Genomic DNA, 18,927 nt, shown 5'->3' with positions numbered 1-18,927 from the left:
TGGCTCCGTCCCTCCCGCCTGCCTGCTTCCCTTCCCTTCCCTGCCCGCCCATTGCTTTCCTCTTCCGGAGCCGGGGCGCTGCGGGCCGGGCCGGGCTGTGCTCGGCGGAGGGGCGGCAGGTGGGCTGGGGGCTCGGCTCGCTGCCGGGGGGCGAGGGGGTCCCGGGGCGAGCTCCGGGAAGGGAGCGGGGAAGGAGCGCGGCCGGGCTGGGGGCTTCATGCACGGAGCCCGGGGAGGGGGTGGATGTGGCGTGGGTGCAAGGGGAAGGGGTTTTAACGAAGGGACGGCTGTCACCAGCCGGATGGATTTGTTCTCCCGAGTGGTGGGACGCGGGTGGCTTGTCCTCGGCGCCTTCCAGTGTACTTCAATGAAAACAGCGCGACCAAAAATTGCAGCGGAGGGAGCTTTAATAAATAAATAACATGGGGGCTTAACAGCATTTCACACGGTTTTCTCTAGTGTTTTCGCCCAGGGTTTTTATCATTCTGAAGCCGCTAAGCTGCGGCAGTGGGGTCAGTGTGGCTCTCTGATGGTGAGGTCTTGTAGCCATGTCTGAGAGCAAGACCTTTTGTTTGAGTGCCCTGATGTTTTAAAAAGAAATATGCTGCAAGCTAAGGCACACTGCAGCAGCGGCTTCTTCTTTATTTTAAGGTTACGAAAGCTTAGTTCAGCCTGTTTAAATAAAAGATGTATGTAAACACTAGCAAAGCATATAAAATAGTATACTGGCACAGGGCTGGGCTATGTAAGATCATGACCTGAGAACTTAAGCAAAGCTACTTCAGTTCCTAGTGGACTAGAATTAACAGTGGCAAAAGGAAAAAATGTATTATTGCCAGGCAAAATAATGAAAATATAGACTTCTTTATCATGTTTCTTCTTGAGAGCCTTTAGAAGGTTGCCTCCTGTAAACGCAGGACTCTGACTTACTCTGGCCTTTGTGCAGGGTGCTCTGAAGGGGGGGGGGGGAATGAACACCACACCAGTGGTGTGTACCGAGAGATGCTTTGTGTCCTCTTGGTTCCTCCTCCCTGAGGTGTGTTCTCCTCCCCTTATTTCTTTTCTCTTCTCCCGCTTGTACACCAGAAGCTGCCCGGTGTACAATGTGTTAAATACACGTGTAGTTCTGAACAAGACTTCAGCCTACTTGAAGCATTGGCAATTGCTGGTAAAGTAACTGGGTCTCACAGAAAGCTGAGGAGTTTTGGAAACCATTTATTTCAAAGAAGTTGGACTACCAGCATGGCCTACCTCATGAGTCTTCTGTGACCTGTAACATTCTCATCCCACAAACGTTTATCTGGCTCCCTTAAAATATGGTGAAACTTCTATTGAACTTGGTTCTGTACTAAACATGGGACACAAATTTTCAATGTAAGTTGCTACATAACTCATTTAAAACATACATGGTTTGTTGGATCAGGTAGCTTGTGACTAGGTATCAGAAAAGGCATTCTGCCTGGTTTAGAACAATGTGCTGTGCTAGAAAGGAGTCTGCACTGGGGGATCTGGGTTGTTAAAGTGACTGGTTTCTTTGATGCAGTGCACCTGAAGGCTTTGTATCAAAGTATCCAGTGCATGTTAGTAGAGATGTTTGCACCTATGGCCAGTCATATCAATCAAGCATTAGAATAAACATTACCCTAAGCCAGAGCATGGTCCAGTTTGGGTTCTGGACTACTACTAGCAGACTAACGTCATGGATTAAAGGTTTAGAGGAATCAAGGGCCACAATGACCTGTACTAGCACTTTGAAGAATGCACAGTTCCCACTGAAAGGTGGTGGTCATCATCCACTTCTGTTAAAGGAAATTGCAGAAAACAATTTCAGTGTTTCAGGACCAGTTCTTTCAAATGTGCTAAGGGCCTCCCACAAAACTCGTGTGACAGTGGACTTTTATTTTCCTTGTTAAAGGTGAGCCATGTCTTTCCATTCCGGACGAGGATGTCCCCGTGGTCAGGGGGGACCAGGAGCAAGAACTTCCACACAGACTTACCGCCCTCAGAACCTGCGGCAGATTCACCCGCAGCAGCCCTCTGTACAATACCAGTATGACCAGCAGACTGCACCTCCAACCTCCTATTCAAACCCTCCAGCCACTGGTTACATGCCACCCAGGCCAGACTTTGTGCCGTATCCTCCTCCAGTGCCCCCTTCCACGCAAAATCCCATCAGCCAGTGTCCCATGAGGCCACCGTTTCCAAGCCATCAGATGAGGCAGAGCTTCCCGGTGCCTCCATGCTTCCCTCCTGCTCCTCCACCAGTGCCAACCCCTAGCAATGCCCCCGTGCCAGCAACTCCTACTGGGCAAAGCACGTTTCCATACATGATGCCCCCTCCGGCGGTACCACATCCTCCCCCGCCGCCAGTCATACCACAGCAGGTCAGCTACCAGCCTGTGTATTCCACAGGGTATTCGCAGCAGTCATTCCCACCACCCAACTTCAACAGCTACCAGCACAACTCTGGCTCTTTTCAGAGCAGCACAACCAACAGCAGTGGTGGCAGCACCCATTTTCGGCACACGGGCCAATACCAGGGAGAGAAGTCGCAAAGCGATCGACGGTCTCCAGAGAGGAACAAGCACTACGATGAGCACCGGCATCGTGAGCACAGTCACATCCATGGGGACAGGCATCGGTCCAATAACCACGGGGATCGGCGGGATCGAGGCCGGAGCCCTGACAGGAGGAGGCAGGAAAGCAGTCGGCACCGGACAGATTATGACAGAGGAAGGATATCACCTCATCATAGAAGTTACGAGCGTAGCAGGTAACTTGGAATAGCTTCTGCCTGCAAAGGGAGAGGTTGCTGCTCTACAGTATTTGATTGAATTCATGTATTTCCTCATGCTTGTTTTTCCTCCTGATGTGGGAGGTAGCCAGTGCTCATCTCTGGTGGAAAGAGCTGCTGTTCTGCCATCTTTCAGATACACTGCTCCAGCCTCAACTTTGCAAGCTCATAGACTTGTTCCCCTTGTCTGTGGCAATGGCTGCGAGCACAGGAGCTTGTTTGAAAACTGAGTGGTGCTCTAGTCTACCACAGGATTTTATACATATCTGGCAGGAGAGTAGAGTTGGCACAATTTTGTGTGGAAGACCTTGTTCAGAGTTGAGCCTTAAAAACAGTAAGTCCCAGTACTTAAAAAAAAAATAATAATAAAAAAATAGAGATTTAGGTGTGAGACTTATGGTCCCAGATGTTACCTGAATTTGCCCTTTGAGAAAGCCCTGCATTTGTAGGCAGCAAGCAAACAGGCTGGGGGTCTATAGCCTGATAGCACACGTGTAATCCCCGGAAAGCAACAGTAAGTTATTTTTTTACTAAAAACCTTTTTCACACTGTTTTTCATCCTGCTCCATCCTCATCCTTGTGGGAGACCGGTGTAGGCATGTTCAGTTCAGTTCAGGATGAAGACCTTAGCAAACCAGTCAGCGATGTCCAGGGAGAACTGAGGTGAAAACTCATGCACCAGTCCAAAGGAACAAAGAAGTTTTGTAGGCTACATTAGTATCTTATGATTCAGGTAGATGAGTGTGGACTGCTAGTTTTGGGATGTATCATGAAGTTTCTGTCCCTCTGCTTCATAGATAAAAGCAGCTTGTGAGCTATGAATTGGCCTAATACAGTTTGCTGCATGGTGTTTTAGAGCACACCATCAGTTGTTTAGTCTTAAATTTGCTCTCTTGCTCGCTCTTTTTGTCTAATGATCTACATGTAGGTCAGAGTTTTCAGAGATACTTTAAAGTTGAGTTTATCAGAGTAGCTGGATCACATGCTTCTAATTCTAAAGATCTGATTTTTTCCATGTGTCCCATGTGAAACATGAATTTATATTTAGTGCCTGTGGAAATGAAACTACTTTGATTTAAAAAAGCAGAGATATAATTTCAGAATAGCTGTATTCAAAAGCAAACAAAACACATTTAGCAAGTTTAGTTTGGTTTGGTTCTGCTCACTTCAGTTTCCAGAATAAGATTTTCCTAAAACTGAATGTGGCTGGCTTTAAGTCACGAGCCTTTACTGTATGATGAGTCTGTGGAAGTCTCTGTGTTGTGTAGGTGACTCAGTTATTTGCCACATAATTTCACAATTTGTTCTTAAAAGTTCAGGTTTAAGTTTTGAAAGTATTTCCAGCAGCTTCCTTCTCAAATATTTCTGTGTTACTAGCTGAGGTCAACAGTTTCCAGGTCTAGTTCACAGTGTATCTCAACATCTTCTCACAGTGCCTTGGTATGGTTTTTTGCACAGCATCCTCATCTCTCAAGCAAATCAGAGGGCAACAGAGCATGCTCTCTGAAGGCTGATCCATGCTTGAACAAGGCACAGGTGAAGGATGAATGGGTGTAGGGAAGCCCAGTAGATAATTCATATGAACTTTGTGCTTTATAAAATTGTGTGCTACGTCATATATATGTGTATGGAAGCATAGATATGTACTCCTAAATCTTGGTTCATCATCCTGCTCACCCACAAAACCACCCGAGGCATGTATTTGTGCTTCCTTGTGTATCAGCATACTCATTTACTAGGAGATGTGACAGTTACACAAATGAGTGTGGACAAACAAGTTGTCAGCTGTTAGTCTGATAACCTGCCTGTGTGTGATCTGTGCTACCTAAAGTAACACAATAATTCCTGTTAACTGGGGCTGTTTTGCCACAGACATATGTTTGAGTGGTTGAGTTCCTTATGAGTATCTGCATGTTGAGTCTTGTAGGTAAGATTCATGGTGTCAGTGTGGCTGATTTTCTCTCTATCAGCTTTTTTTGCACGTGCCTGAGGTGGCTGTCAGGAGAAGAGTACTTGCTTGAAACATTTGAGTTAATGCTGTGCTTCCAAAGCTACTGTGCATGGAAAAGGTTTTCATTCTGTTCCTTGAGGCATTAAGAATGGTTAAAGGTGCAGTAATCTTACTCTTCACTATTTGTAACAGAAGAACAGGACGAATGGCAAGAAGTCCTGTGGTGAATTTATAGAAGTTCTTTATACAGTATGAATTAGGTATGGCATTGAGATAGATGGTTTCATTGAATGTCGTGTCATCTTGAATAATGTGATCTCAGCCTGATTCTGCATCTCTTCCAGGGGTGTGGAATGTAAGAAATGCCAGATTTCTTATTTAACTTCTGTTTTTGAACTCTTTAAGGGAGCGGGAGAGGGAGAGGCATAGGCACCGTGACAGCAGAAGATCACCATCACCAGACAGATCATACAAAAAAGATTACAAGAGAACAGGAAGGTAAGGAGGACAGGTTTGGTCTCTCATATTTATGAGGCTCTGCGCATCATGTGTATGTGCGTACATGCCTAGTTTGAAACTCAGAGATGAATCTTATAACCATCTTCATAGACATGCAAATGTCACAGCTCTCTCAAGGCCTTGTAGAGTTGAAGCAGGATTAATCTCTGGAGACTCGACTGCATCTCAGACTCCCCTGTGCATCTGCTCCCGGTCTGTGAAGTACCAAGATAGCATAACGTTCATTCTATGTTTAGATCATGTTTTTAAGAACTTTTTATTGTTTTGATGCTCCTTTCCTTTTAAATCCTGGGTAGTTAAATTCAGAGACATTACTGGCTTTAAAGACAAGTATTGTGTTGTTTTTTTTTTAAATAGTTTTCCTAAATTTGGAGCTTGTGTTGTTCAATGAACTGCTAGAGTTAGACTAACACAAACAATGGTTTTAATCCTTCAGTATTTTTTCGGTATGCCAAACAGGTTTCTGTATAATCCTTCCAGTAAGATCCTGTTCCTCTCATACAAATAGCTTGCGGGATATATATTAAAACTTAATACGGTAACTTAGTTGATGGGCTTCAAACTTTGGGACAAAATTAAGAAACTGATCTAGAATACAAGTAAGAATTTCAGTCTAAGCTGGTGTGTTTTTTTATTCTAATTATTGAATAAGGTTTAAAATACAAAAGCACTTTCAATTTAACTTTTCTGTAGTAGATCTAAACTATAGAGTACTTCTAACTGTTGCAAGTTAAAAAAAAAAAAAATTAATTGCTTTTGTTTTTCTTCCATTAAGCTGCTCTCCAAGCAGAGAAAGGAAGAGACCCCGATGGGAGGAGGACAGAGAAAGGTGGTCTGAAAGCCAGAGTGCCAGTAAAGAAAAAAGTTACACTAGTATCAAAGACAAAGAGTCAGAGGAGAATACATCTGAAAAGAATGAAGATGAAGATGATGAATTGCTTAAGCCAGTCTGGGTTCGCTGTACCCATTCTGAAAGCTACTATTCAAATGACCCTATGGATCAAGTGGTATGTTCGTGAGAACTCAGAAATCACTGTACACAGTCCTTTATTGGTTATCTGATTACCTGATTAATGACAGTACTTCAGCAGGATCATGTTTTATGTCATTCAGTGTTGAATCCTTCTCTCTTCCCAGCCATCTCAGTCTTGAAACCTTTTTTGGTGTTCTCTATTTTCATGTTTCTTCAGTCTATTTTCATTCAGATTAGTGATACGTGAAAGAGGAATATTTTTGTCTCCAGGAGAGAAGGTTTTATCCATAAACACCTGTATTTGAACAAAACTGCGTAAATTACTCTATCATCCCATAATCCTGGAGAAATTTCATACAGAAGGAGGAAGTCAGTTCTTTTTATTTGACAATAACAGTTGCTGGGGGAGTAAAGAAGTAGTAATTGAGTGAGGAGGTTTCTTCTTTCTCTTGTAGAATGACACAGTAAAATCAATGTTTCAAAGGGGGCAACAACATCAGTTAAGTTCTGTGTGTCTAGGGTGTGATATGATTCTTCTGAATAACAAAATACTTGCACAGAAGGTCTGTTTTTTCTAAATCTGAGCTGTTAGAAAACAGTACTGAGCTGTATTAAATATGCTTAGCCATAGCTCTGCTTGGCTAGGCCAAAGGTTTGATAATTCCCCAGCAGATTAAGTTCTCTGCTCATTTACCTAGAGGAGCAATAACTGTGTTTAGTTTAAAGCCCGATCAAGTACTTCCATGTTTCATTTGAGCTATGGAATGGAGATCTTTTCTTTTCGACATTGCTTTTCCTTATGAAACACTGATACACTTTGTTCTCTTGTCCTCTGTAATGTCAACACTGCCTTTGCTTTTTTACCTGTTTTTTAATTAACAGGGAGACTCAACTGTAGTAGGAACAAGCAAGCTCCGAGATCTGTATGAAAAGTTTGAAGAGGAATTAGGAAAGCGACAGGCAAAGGCCAAAGCAGCCAGACCACCATGGGAGCCACCAAAGACCAAACTGGATGAAGATTTGGGTATGCAGAAATGATGGCAAAGCTTTGAAATGGAGCAAACTGTAGTTAACCTTTTCTTTTTAGTACTTGTGCATGTTTAATGATGTCAGTAGGCTAATACATGTTTTTAAATCCATCCTTTCTATTGCAGTTCCACAGAGTTTTACTGTTGCTTTTGACTGAAGTAGAGCTAGATGCTTTATCTAGAAGGCTTAAGGGAAAACAGAATCCAGCACTGCCTAATGCTGAAGTCTCTTCCATGGCATGGAAGTACCCTGAGCACTATCAGATAGGCCAAAGTATGGTGCATAAGGGGCTGCAAGGACCTCCTGCTCTTCATCTTTATTAGGAAAAAAAGAGAAGCAAGAGCAGTGATGCTAAGCTGTTTTGAAAACTGATATTTCTGCATAAGATCACAATAAGCAAAGTTGCACAACTAAAATACAGTGTAGAAGGAAAATGAATTCAGTGCCATAACAAGCAGCCGTATGAGTTGATCTACACTATCACAGTTCACATATGGGTCTTTTCACAGAGAAATATATCTGCTAGCTGTATCAGTTATTGGGGAAATATTGGTTGAAACAGCAGGGCATAGCTTTTGCTAGCAATTTATTCACTCATCACTCGTTGAAAGCTGTTTTTTCTGATTTGCTTTACTTACAACTGTTAGCTGTTCTTATTGTACTTCCAGCATCTGAGTATTACATAATGTATCGTTTCCACCATGAAAGTAGTGTTCAAGAAATTCTTAGGCATATCACGTTAATTTAGATGCTCCTGGGCTTGCTTTGTAAGTGATGCTTCATGGTCTCATGTTGAGATGCTTAGATTCTCAGATCTGAGCCTAGTAACTTTCATAATCAAATACCAAAAACTGTAAAGTTGAAATACAAGTGTATATAACGACAGGGTCAGTTAGTTATGTGCTGCTAGCTTAAAATAACATAAAGATGAAAGGAAAGAAAAAAATGTTCCTATTTTATTTGAGCTGTGTAAAGCAAACACCTTTTTGAACATCAGATTTGCATGTTTAAATTCACTCAAGAATCACTAGCAAAGACTTCTGCACAGTTATTCAGAAGGTATTTTCACGCACATGAGGGAAGGACAAAACTTCTACATTCAGCCTACCTGTCTAAAGTTTCACTTCCTTGGATCTCCACAAGATGTTCCTTGTCTGCTCTAGGATAAGATATGATGGGGCCAAGAGCAACTTCAGCTGTGTTTCCTGTTCCACTGTTACTGGGGGAGCCAAAGGCTCTGCATTTGCACTGTACCTGGGCTGACGTGGTGCCTGTACCAGCTTCTCCTACAACAATATTTCTGTTGGGTCTAATAGTTGGTTGTCTTCTGTACCTAGCCAAAGGCCTCTGTTGTGCCTTTCATTAGAAGTAGATGTTTATTCTAGTGAGACATCAGTGTGCTCCAAGACCATTTTTAAATTATGAAAGGCTTTCTTCAGTACATGAAATTCAGATATTTTATACTGATCTTTCAGAGCCCTGGTTTATTCTCACAAGCTCCGCGCTCTTTTTGCATTTAAAATTAGGCTTGCACATTAATTAATATAATTAATATTTACTGAAAACTTGAAATTTCAAAAAACATGTTTACTTATTTTTCTGTGAATATGCATATATTCGTATATATGCAGACATCCGTATATACTTTCAACTGAACATATGACCTATGTAAATCGTATGTCCCAAGGACAAACATCTTGTACTGAATTAAGGGCTGTATCAAAATACATCTTGATTTTTCTCTCCCTTAAAAAAAATAGCTTATTACTTTTGTTCTTATGTTCTTTCACTTCATTTTTCTTTCTTGTAGCTAAGGGGAAACATTTAATAAATGTACATTTACATTTTTTCCCCAGAGTATTTGAAAGCACCAGCAGTATAGTAATATACTTTCTTTTAAGTAAAAATGAAAAAAAATGGAAGGAGTGTTACATCCCACCTTCCAAGAATAATAAACCTTACTTGTATCATGTTATATGTCTTGGCTATGAAAGTATTTATTTAAATTGGAGCTGAGGAGATCGGTGGAATGAATGGCATTACATATAGAAGAGTTGCTTCTAAGTACCACAGGAGTTTAGGGATATATGACATCATGCTCAGTTGAGGAGACATTAACAGGCATGAGACCTGTGGGTTTTTTGTTTTGGTTTGGTTTAGAGTTTTTCTTTCCTTTGATGTATCAGAAAAATTGCTTTAGTAAGTACAGGAAAAAGTCAAAAAAAAAAAAAAAAAGCTGTAAAACTTGAGCATGGATTCACTCAGTTATCATCAGCTTTTTTCAATCATGGAAAAAAGCTTTCTTCTCATCTGTGATTTTTAATGTGATAACTGATTTATTAGAGATACTTGTTTTGAAAAAAGAGTAACTACACATCCTGTAAAAATTATATCCACGCGTGCTTTCTTGAACCTTTTGAATAGGTCAAGCCCTACTACAGATAGGGAGCATTTTTTAGGTAAAATGGAACTAAATATAAGCACTTTACTCATAGCAATCAGAATTAGCCTTTTAAACAGCAGGAGGTCATGTATTTCTTTGTGTTTTTTGTTTGTTTGTTTGTTTAATTTTAGAGTAATATTTGTGTTGGCTATAGCTTAATAGTCTTGTTCCATGAAGTATTTCATTGTCAAGTAACTGAACTTGCTTTTCTATAACTGATCAGTGGTGCTGCCTGACAGCCAAACAGCAAGCACTCCATTGGTGTAGGTCTTTAATATCTATAGCATTTGCTGTCGCTTTTAATTAAAAAAATGCAGTTGCTGTCATTTTCATTAGTGTGAATGTCATGCACTTCTTTAATAACTTTCAGTACGCTGCTGAGCTATGACATGTTAGAGAACGTATTGATTCTGGGGAAGAGAATGTGTGGAAATGTTTCATCTAACTTTATTTTCCCTCCATGGATCAGAGAGCTCCAGTGACTCAGACTGTGACTCTGAGGATGACAGCAGCTGCTCTAGCAGTTCGGATTCGGAAGTTTTTGATGTCATTGCCGAAATTAAGCGTAAAAAAGCACACCCTGATCGTCTCCATGAAGAACTGTGGTACAATGATCCAGGACAGGTATAGTGAGAGGAAAATGTCATGTTTCTGAAAGTCTCTCCCCTGTAGACCTAAAATTCTGAAGTGTTGTCAAATATGCTGGGCAGCCTCTATTTCAATATAAGTTCCTCCTCCTTTCTCTTCTCTCTCTCTTTTTTTTTTTTTTTTTTTTAAACCACCCCACTTTTGATTTCAAGTGTGTGAATCCTGGGGAGTATTCAGCTGCAGTCATGTCTGGCAGCGGTAATAAAACCTGAATTGCAAACAGTGCTCTTATGCTGTCCTATTAATCCCAAGATAAAGGTACACGGATGAATTTTGAGATGGAGGGAAGGCAGCATGTTTATCTGTTTTACATATTATTCACCTAAAAGCTCTCAGGTCATAATAAATAATGTTTTAAATATGCTGTTCATGCTCCTAATTTCTTGTCTAATGGTTCTTTTGTAATTGCATGGAGATTATAGTTCTCATTAAATGTAATTGCTGAGCTTGTGAAATGTTGTTTTGAATGTATACATTGCACAGAAGACTAGCTTTTGTTTGCAAATTTGCCATTTTCATCTTTCTTACTTAAATATTTTACAGTCTATTCTAACTCCTTGTCAAATGGCACCTCAGTAAACTAATTTAACTGGTGTTTTGTGTGATTCATAAGGCTAGCACGCAGCAAATCGTAATGCCAAGAGATACTGCAATGCTTATTGCCACTATGGTAATTCAAAGGTCTGTTGCATATCCTATTGCCAACTCATATTTATGCTTCTAGTTATATAAAAAAGAAGACTGAGCATAGCTAGATGGTTTTATTTATATGAAAAACAAAATTAGCAAACTGTTTAGGCATTTAACTGAAAAAAATGTGTGTTGCTCTTGGGCACATTTCAAAGTAATGTTCTAGCCTATAATATTGGCTAAATAAAAAGTGGAATAACTTGGATGAATAGTTTCAGGAATAAATGGCTTATGAATTTCCTGCTGAAAAGCTTTTTCCCAGGCTTCCTTGAGATTTTCTCCCCCTTCCCTTTCTAGAAGGGGCTGAAATCAAATCATGGTGAGCTTGCCAGTACTGTATTTCTTCTGAGTAATTTTATTTGAAGGTTTTCTATTTTTCCTCGGTATTTATCTGGTATGCCAAAATGCTTTCTAACCACTGTTGCATAAGATGGGAAGGATTTCTGTGCACACTGGTGCATACAAGTTACCAGTTGGATAGTGTTATCCAACAAGTAACCAGACTTTTATGATGGATCTTCACAACCCTTTAATCTGAGTGGTGTTTGTTACTTCAGTTAATGTCCAGAAGTGCTTGCGGTGGTCAAAAAATAAATTGTTATAGCTGATGCTACCATTATACCCTTTTTTTTTTGCAAGTGTTATCTGCTTGTTTCCTTGTTTGGTCAGAGGAGGTTAGAAGCCATTGCCTTAGTTTATGTAAGATAACGGTATTTCAGTGTTTTGTTACACCTTGTGATGGCTCTTTCTGCATTTCCTTCTGTTAGTTGTGTTGTTGAGGAAGGGGGTAGATACGTATCTGTCTTGCTTCTCAAGTCCTGGGCCTTACAGGTACTTCACATCTCTGTCAGTCTTGGTCTGTCCGTTTAAAGTAGCAGAGGCAGTATGACTGCTGAACAGCTTTAAAGGACTAGGGACAAGATTTTCTTTTTCAAGTAAGTGGTGATTATTTCAATAGCCTCAAGTAGGTCTTATTTCTGGGGGAGTGCTGAGCGGTTGGATACTGACTGCGTTATTTAACTTGTCTGCTCTGTAACCTTATAAAGCAGTGAGGAAGTATATTTCTACCTATAGACATCAACCAGTTTCATTAAATCTGTGCTTTCCTCGGGGTCTCAGTGTGGGATTAAAAAAAAGTGAAGAGAACCCATCGTGTCACTCTGTCTCTGGTTTGGTTCTGATTGGATTTCAGCAATGGACACAATGTTAAGAGCAGGAAGCTTTAGGATGTTGATGCAATTGATAGCCTGCATCAAATGTGGCTGTAGAGTTGAAAAGAGACTAGCTTTAGAGTGTGCTGTGGCCCTTTTAAATACAGCTACTTGATGTCCCTACATGTAAAATTGGTGTAAGTATCTTTTTCCCCATTCCTTATCTTTACTGATCTGTTCACAGGATGCATTTGATTTTTTTCCATTACTTGAAGGTATTAAGTAAAACTTTCAAATTGTCTGCTCTCTGTGCTCTATGGTGTTAGCAGTGCCGTGCTGCAGATGGGTTAATCAGGGACAAGTTGTCACTCATGAACTGGGTGGAACTGTTCAAATGTGGAGGTTTGGGCACGTAAATAATTGCATGTGCGTGTTTAGGGCCTGAAATTTGTTGTAGGTGGATGACATGCTGCTTGTGTGTATATAAAGTGGGAAAGAGGCATATGATAGCGGGAAGGCACAGTTCTGCTGACACCATTTATCCATTTTGTGCTTCTGAATCAGTGATGAAGTTCTAATGCTGTTTTGCCGTTTTCTTATGTTAGTCTATACTGTTTTAATTTTTACTGGCTTAAGAACATCCACTTAATCTAAGAATTACGTGTTTTTAGAAGCATTTGTGCTTCTGGCATTGAAACCAACGTGATTGTCCAGTCACAATCACTTTTGATTTTTCAATAAAAGAAGAATTTTGTTTTGTTTTTGACAGATGAATGATGGACCACTGTGCAAATGTAGTGCTAAAGCCCGAAGAACAGGGATAAGGCATGGCATTTATCCTGGTGAAGAGGTAAATAGTTGTTTGCAAAAATTGCAATTTTGAATACAAACTTGCTGTAGTGGGCTTGTACCTGGGTTGATCTGTCTTGCTTGCTTTTTTTTTCATGGCTTACAGGCTTAGTAAAAACTCCTGTATGACATTAAATCCTTTATTCATGTAACCTCACATTTAAAATGCGGTACCAGTAATGAAATCCACTAGAGAGCTATGGAAAACTTTTGTCTGTTTATGTTTGGTTGTAGGTTTTATAAGTTTCTGAAACACAATTGCCTTAAAAAAAAAAAGTAGTCAAATGTCTCCTGTCTTCAAGTGGATGAGTATGTTATGAGGGTCCTTTTCTTGTGAAGGGATTACTTTAAAAGGAAAAGTAAATAAGTCACTAAATGTACTGCTCGGGGAGCAGCAAGCTGTCCAAGAGGAGGTGTTGTCTCAGCACTTACAGCATGCCTGCACCTCACACTGTCAAACAGTTTGCTAAGTTCTTAATGAGTACCTGGAAGAGTCCATCAGCTTCCTGGAACAGTTATTATGGTAGTTGCTTTTATTTTGAAAAATGTTCTCAAAATGCTGTTTGGTTATTTTCTGTAGAGATGTTCGTTTGTACAGAGCATGCTTTGTGATCAGTATTTGTGGAAATAGTAGTGCTTGGACTACCTAAAGTTTTATGTTTTAAAAAGCTTTGTTCTAAATGTTTAGGAATGTTAAAATGTAGTTTTACAATTTACCTTTGTAACTTCTCTTTAAGAATATAATTTTTCACTATACCTTTTTACACACATTAACTGAAACATCCTTTTATTTCTCTGCGGTTGAGGATTTGTGAATGTTGCAAAGCATAAATTATTCCATTTCAGAAAAATGGCTTTGGTCTGAAGCTGTCTGTAAATCACTCCAGGATCAATTCTTTTCCACTTTGTCTGAAGTATTTTTCTTGCAGAGAAGGGGAGAGAAAATGTTAGTGGGAGAAAACTGATGAATAAAACCTGCTGCACAAAGACAGCTACTCACTGGAGCAAGGCCAGCTTGGAATTCGAGCCTTCAGAAAATTTTGGGTGTATGAATTTTTAGTGTCCTGCAGATAATCACACTTAGCTTTTAAACTAGCTGGTTCTTACCTGCCTTGTCATAGCAACGAGAAACTTAATTTGCAGCTGAACAAAATAATTACCCTATTTCTTGGATGGATTCTGCAGGCTGCACAGAGCTGTGCAGTGGTGCAGCTGCCTCGCCAACTTTTGTAATGTTCTGTGGAGTACTCCACTTGCCACAGGGGTTTTTCCTGCAGACAGACACCTGAACAGGTTGGTGGAAGCCTCTGAACTGCAGCATATTGTATGCAGGAGGAACTCTGTTTTTGTCTGACTGCTGAGGATTTTTAGGTCTTTCAACAGGACTGCTTCAGAACAAGCTGGAGCAAATTGCAAATCACCATGGTTTGGCCTTGCATCGGCATGCAGGGAGAGGCTGCCTGCTGGTCTACTGTTATCAACAGAGAGCATCATGACCTGCGAGAGCAGGGCTGCCTGTGCCTTGCTCTGCGGTAATGGTCCAGTCCCTTCTCTTTGGAACTTCAGACTTGCCCCCAGCAGATGAATGGATATTTGTCTCTCTTGATAACATTCTGAGATCTTCTTAGGCAATGTCCAATTTTATTTTTTATGGAGTTCTAAAATCAGTTAATCAGTTCCCTGAAACAAATTAATACCCCCCAAAAATAAAGGAGATCAGTCTGGTATGTAGACAGCTAACTGCTGTGCATAGGAAAGATAGGGAGTCAAATGGAAAATGAATAAACTACAGCAGCATTTTTCACTTTTTTTTTTTTTTTTCTTTGAATAGCTTTAGAAATAGTTCCAGAAGCGGCTACAGATAAGGCCCACTTTCTTCCTGTAAGAGCTAATTATGACTACCTGCTTTATTTAATTTTTCCTAGTGCATATTTCATGGCTATTAGAAATGCTTTATTCTCTCTTTTAATCTAAATTTGCCTTAACTTTACACATAATTCTACTTATCTCTTTCTTTAAGCCTATTAAACCATGTCGCCCCATGACCAACAATGCCGGAAGGCTATACCACTACCGAATTACAGTGTCGCCTCCCACAAACTTCTTAGTAAGTATCTTTATAAATAATTCTAACTAGTTCTAATTTTGCTTTCAGTGGGGGAAGTAGTACTGCTTCTTGTTTACTCCATGGTGGTTTTGTTTGCTTTTTTAGACAGACAGACCTACTGTTATTGAGTATGATGACCATGAATATATCTTTGAAGGGTTCTCCATGTTTTCACATGCCCCACTAACAAATGTAAGTATGTTCATTACTGCATACCTGGGATTTGTCTGGAAGGCAAGCTGTTTCTGCCCCAAAGTCGAGCTTCTCTCGCATGTGCATGTTACAAGTATCTTGCCAGCATTTGGAACTGGAGGAAGACATTTGTGCTAATGAGTCTCAGATTTTGTCTTGAGTACTTGTGGTAGGCAGTGCCTTCAAACTGTGACTGAGACTGTGATGTGCATCAAAGTAATGTTCTTTATGTTTCACAGTTTGAAAGTGAAATAAACCATGGAATAACTTGTTAAAACTGTTAATTGGATTTCAACTGGATGAGGTTTTATTAAGTTGAATTTAAAAAAAGAAAAAGAAAAAAATAGATTTCATTTTCTGAAAGCAAATATAACAAAAATTATTGCTGCCAGATGACCCTGCTTTTGCAATATAAGATGAGTTAGCAATATCAGAATTAAAAATATGCAAATACTTAAAATATCTGTACCTCAGATTTTGATATCTTTATATTTTAAGAACTTTTCAGTTGCTCTGGGGCATTGTTTCCTTGTTTTTATACCTGTTACTTGCTTTGCCACAAGTCCCAAAACCCAGTATTAAAATGCTCATTGGTGCAAGACTGGAATCTAATACCTGGGACTGAGAGACACTGAGGGGAGGAAAGCATTTTTAGCTGATGGTTTGTTTCCATAATGTGTATGACAGCACTTAAGTTCTGGTAAGCAGGGGAAGAGGCTCTTGTTGACAAGCCAGTGAGTGAGTGGTGCTCACTTAGCTGGTGGGGTGGCACTGCGAAGCACTCCTGCCCTCCAGCATTAACTCAGCCTTGAGGTTCAAGGCAGTTTTATCCCAGGGCTTTACAGTTTCACTTTACAAATGAGCAAAAAAGGAACAGTTTTGTTTTTTTCTCCTATTTAAAGGATAAAGAGACCACCTTTATCATTTTAATGTCTGCTGTATGACCAGAAAGCAGAGTGTTACGGAAATACTTGTTTTATGTGGAGAACAAGGAAAATTCTTCTTGTTTGACATGAGCAGTTAGTGCAGACAATGAACATTACTGTAGAGTAGGTGCATTTAGGCCAAAATCAAATTGGAATTTCTCAACCTAACTAGGGGAAATGATTAGCAGCAAATTATTTCTTTTTTACAGACTTGAATACAAAGCAACACTGCTTGTTCGTATTGCCAACAGGCATAAAGCTGTCTGGAAATAGAGTGCCTTGCTATCCTGAGATGATCTGGGATAACATCATAACTGCTGTTTGAGACAGACATTTTGGAATGTATTTGATAATAGGAATGTGACAAAGGGTAGCAGAAATACAGGCTTAAGCACCAACATCTTTGAACCAGATTTGTATGATATGAAGTCTTAGCTTGCAAACTGTTGAAAGTCTTACTTCTGTTATTACAGTTGTTCAGTAACAATTCAGCTGCTCAGATACTAGGGAAAATGGTTTGTACAGAGAAATTACAAATTCTTTAAACAGCTGCCACAGAAATTTTATAGTACCAGCCAAATACTCCTTTATTATGCATTTGTTTTTGTATGTGGAACTCTTAATTTATGGAGATTTTGGTAATCGTTACCTCTCCAAAGCTGTTTTTCTTGTTATCAGGAAAAGTAATCCAGTTTATTGAGTCTCTGAACATATCTAGTCCTGGTTCAACTCGAATGCTAGAAAATAAGAAAACACACTGTACTTTTTTAAAAAGAATCACCAATTTAAGTGTGACAGGTTTTCCTCTCACATTTTAAATGGGACATCTTACCTTAGAAGTTTTTTATTTTTGTATTCACAACATTTAATACTGAAAGACTTGTGTCATTTCCTAGAAAATCAGTTTTTGTATTTGGTTGTTTGGTGTAGCTCCTTATTTATCATGCCATCAGCAGACATGTAAACAAACAGTCAATTTTTTAGCAGTGGGCTGCAAGAAGATACAAGCAAAATACTGTGCCTCAAAGCCCACTGATTTCAGTGCAACCTCTGAAGAGTTAACTTCTAGAAATTTTTATTGGATGAGATTTATATAATCCTCTACATTTATTCTGAAAATTCCTACATTGTGTTTTCACCACAACAACATTTTTTATGGAAGGTATAGCTGAAAGAATTGGCAGTGTAAAAAAAAAAAAAAAAAAAACACCTTGTCTTCAGGTTAGCGTATTGATCTGACATGTATCCTCAACAATAAATTCCCTTCCAGATATACAAGGGAGAGCAGATGTGGGTTTACTGAACTTTGCTTTTTCTCCTAAACAAAACTTCATCTCCAGTAGATGGCATTATTTAATCTTATATTACCATCCCTCCTGTCAGCCCTGTGTTATCAGAGGTGGAGGTTAGAATTGTTGCTTCTCTTGCATGCGCTTGAGTTCCTGTCTTTGCATGATCTCACTAAGCAGCTGTTCAAGTAAGTGCCGTTTTCAGCAGACAGTAATACCTTTGCATTCAAAATTGTATTAACTGTACATTTGACACTGTATAGTTCTTCATACCGAATCTCTTTTCCTTCCAGATTCCTCTATGTAAAGTAATCAGATTTAACATTGACTATACCATTCATTTCATTGAGGAGATGATGCCTGAGGTAAGAAGGATAATTAGTTAAAAAGTCAGAGTGGGTTAAGAGTTGATATGCTTAATGGATTAAACTCTTCAGAATCCCATCTTGTGAAGAGATGGTACGAGACAGGCTGTGTTCAGAGTGAATGGCTGAAAAGGAATTTGCACTTAAAGGTACTAGCATAAATCCATCTACGTAGGCTATCATACATTAAAATCAAATAGTAAGAAGTGCTTATACCCGTAGCATCTTTTCATTTTAAGTTATGTGTCAGATACTCTTATCTGTGAGCTGACATCGCCATTATCCTTCTTTTACAGTTGATGAAAGGCATGTGGAGGTGCTGGCTTGCCAGGACCACATAAACCAATGCCAGGGCTGAAACTTAATTTTGAATTTGAAGCTCTGAAGATCACTTATCAATACTTAATATAAGCTGTTGCCAAAACAAATTTCCTGTGGATACAAACAAAGCATATTCAGTTCATAATCTGTTTATGACAAATTAATCACTGGTGTAGCCAGTTTGCGAAGTAAATTACCTACACCTGCTATTCCACTGCAGCACAGAAGTACCCCTGCATGTTATCTACAAAGATAGGGTCAGTATTGTAGTCATAATTACATCTTTCTTTCTAGTTATCTATTTTTCTTGCTCAACAGCAACTAAATATATGCAAGAGCCCTGAGATTCCTCAGTAAGATTAACGTGATCAGTGCAGTTCCCTTTTTGTTACTAAACTTGCTGTGTTGTCTCAATCTTTTTCTAAAACAATTAATGGCCACAGAGCAAGTTAGGGAATTTTATGTTTTTGTGGACTCCTGGTCAGTTGCCTGTGGCTAAAGTGCAGTACTTTTAAACAATCTTTACCTAATTCAGCCCTGTGAAAGATTGTGTTGTTGGCTTTGTAATTTATAGCCGTCTTTATGTATGTACAACTTACATTATCCTGTCCCGAATTTATTTAGAAAGGCTTTTGAAAGCAATGGTTCTTTCACTTCTGACTGAAAGCTCTTTGCTTTTG

General features: G+C 39.6%; 1 protein-coding gene across 1 annotated transcript in view; it reads left to right on the top strand.

The window, feature by feature from the left end:
- Positions 1-83: 83 nt before the first annotated feature.
- Positions 84-18,927, top strand: part of DROSHA (drosha ribonuclease III) — a 70,798-nt gene continuing 51,954 nt past the window's right edge. Inside the window, exons 1-10 of the mRNA XM_082752322.1 lie at positions 84-119; positions 1,916-2,773; positions 5,151-5,243; positions 6,040-6,271; positions 7,120-7,261; positions 10,179-10,333; positions 12,968-13,048; positions 15,068-15,154; positions 15,260-15,346; positions 17,855-17,926. Coding sequence (XP_082608448.1) covers positions 1,923-2,773; positions 5,151-5,243; positions 6,040-6,271; positions 7,120-7,261; positions 10,179-10,333; positions 12,968-13,048; positions 15,068-15,154; positions 15,260-15,346; positions 17,855-17,926 — 1,800 coding nt within the window. The 5' untranslated portion in view covers positions 84-119; positions 1,916-1,922. The remainder of the gene's footprint in view (positions 120-1,915; positions 2,774-5,150; positions 5,244-6,039; positions 6,272-7,119; positions 7,262-10,178; positions 10,334-12,967; positions 13,049-15,067; positions 15,155-15,259; positions 15,347-17,854; positions 17,927-18,927) is intronic.

The sequence above is a fragment of the Aythya marila genome (genome assembly GCF_965140915.1).
Source record: "Aythya marila genome assembly, chromosome: 2".
NCBI lineage: Eukaryota > Metazoa > Chordata > Aves > Anseriformes > Anatidae > Aythya > Aythya marila.
Note: the sequence above shows the minus strand (reverse complement) of the source record. Positions and strands in the feature narration are given on the sequence as shown.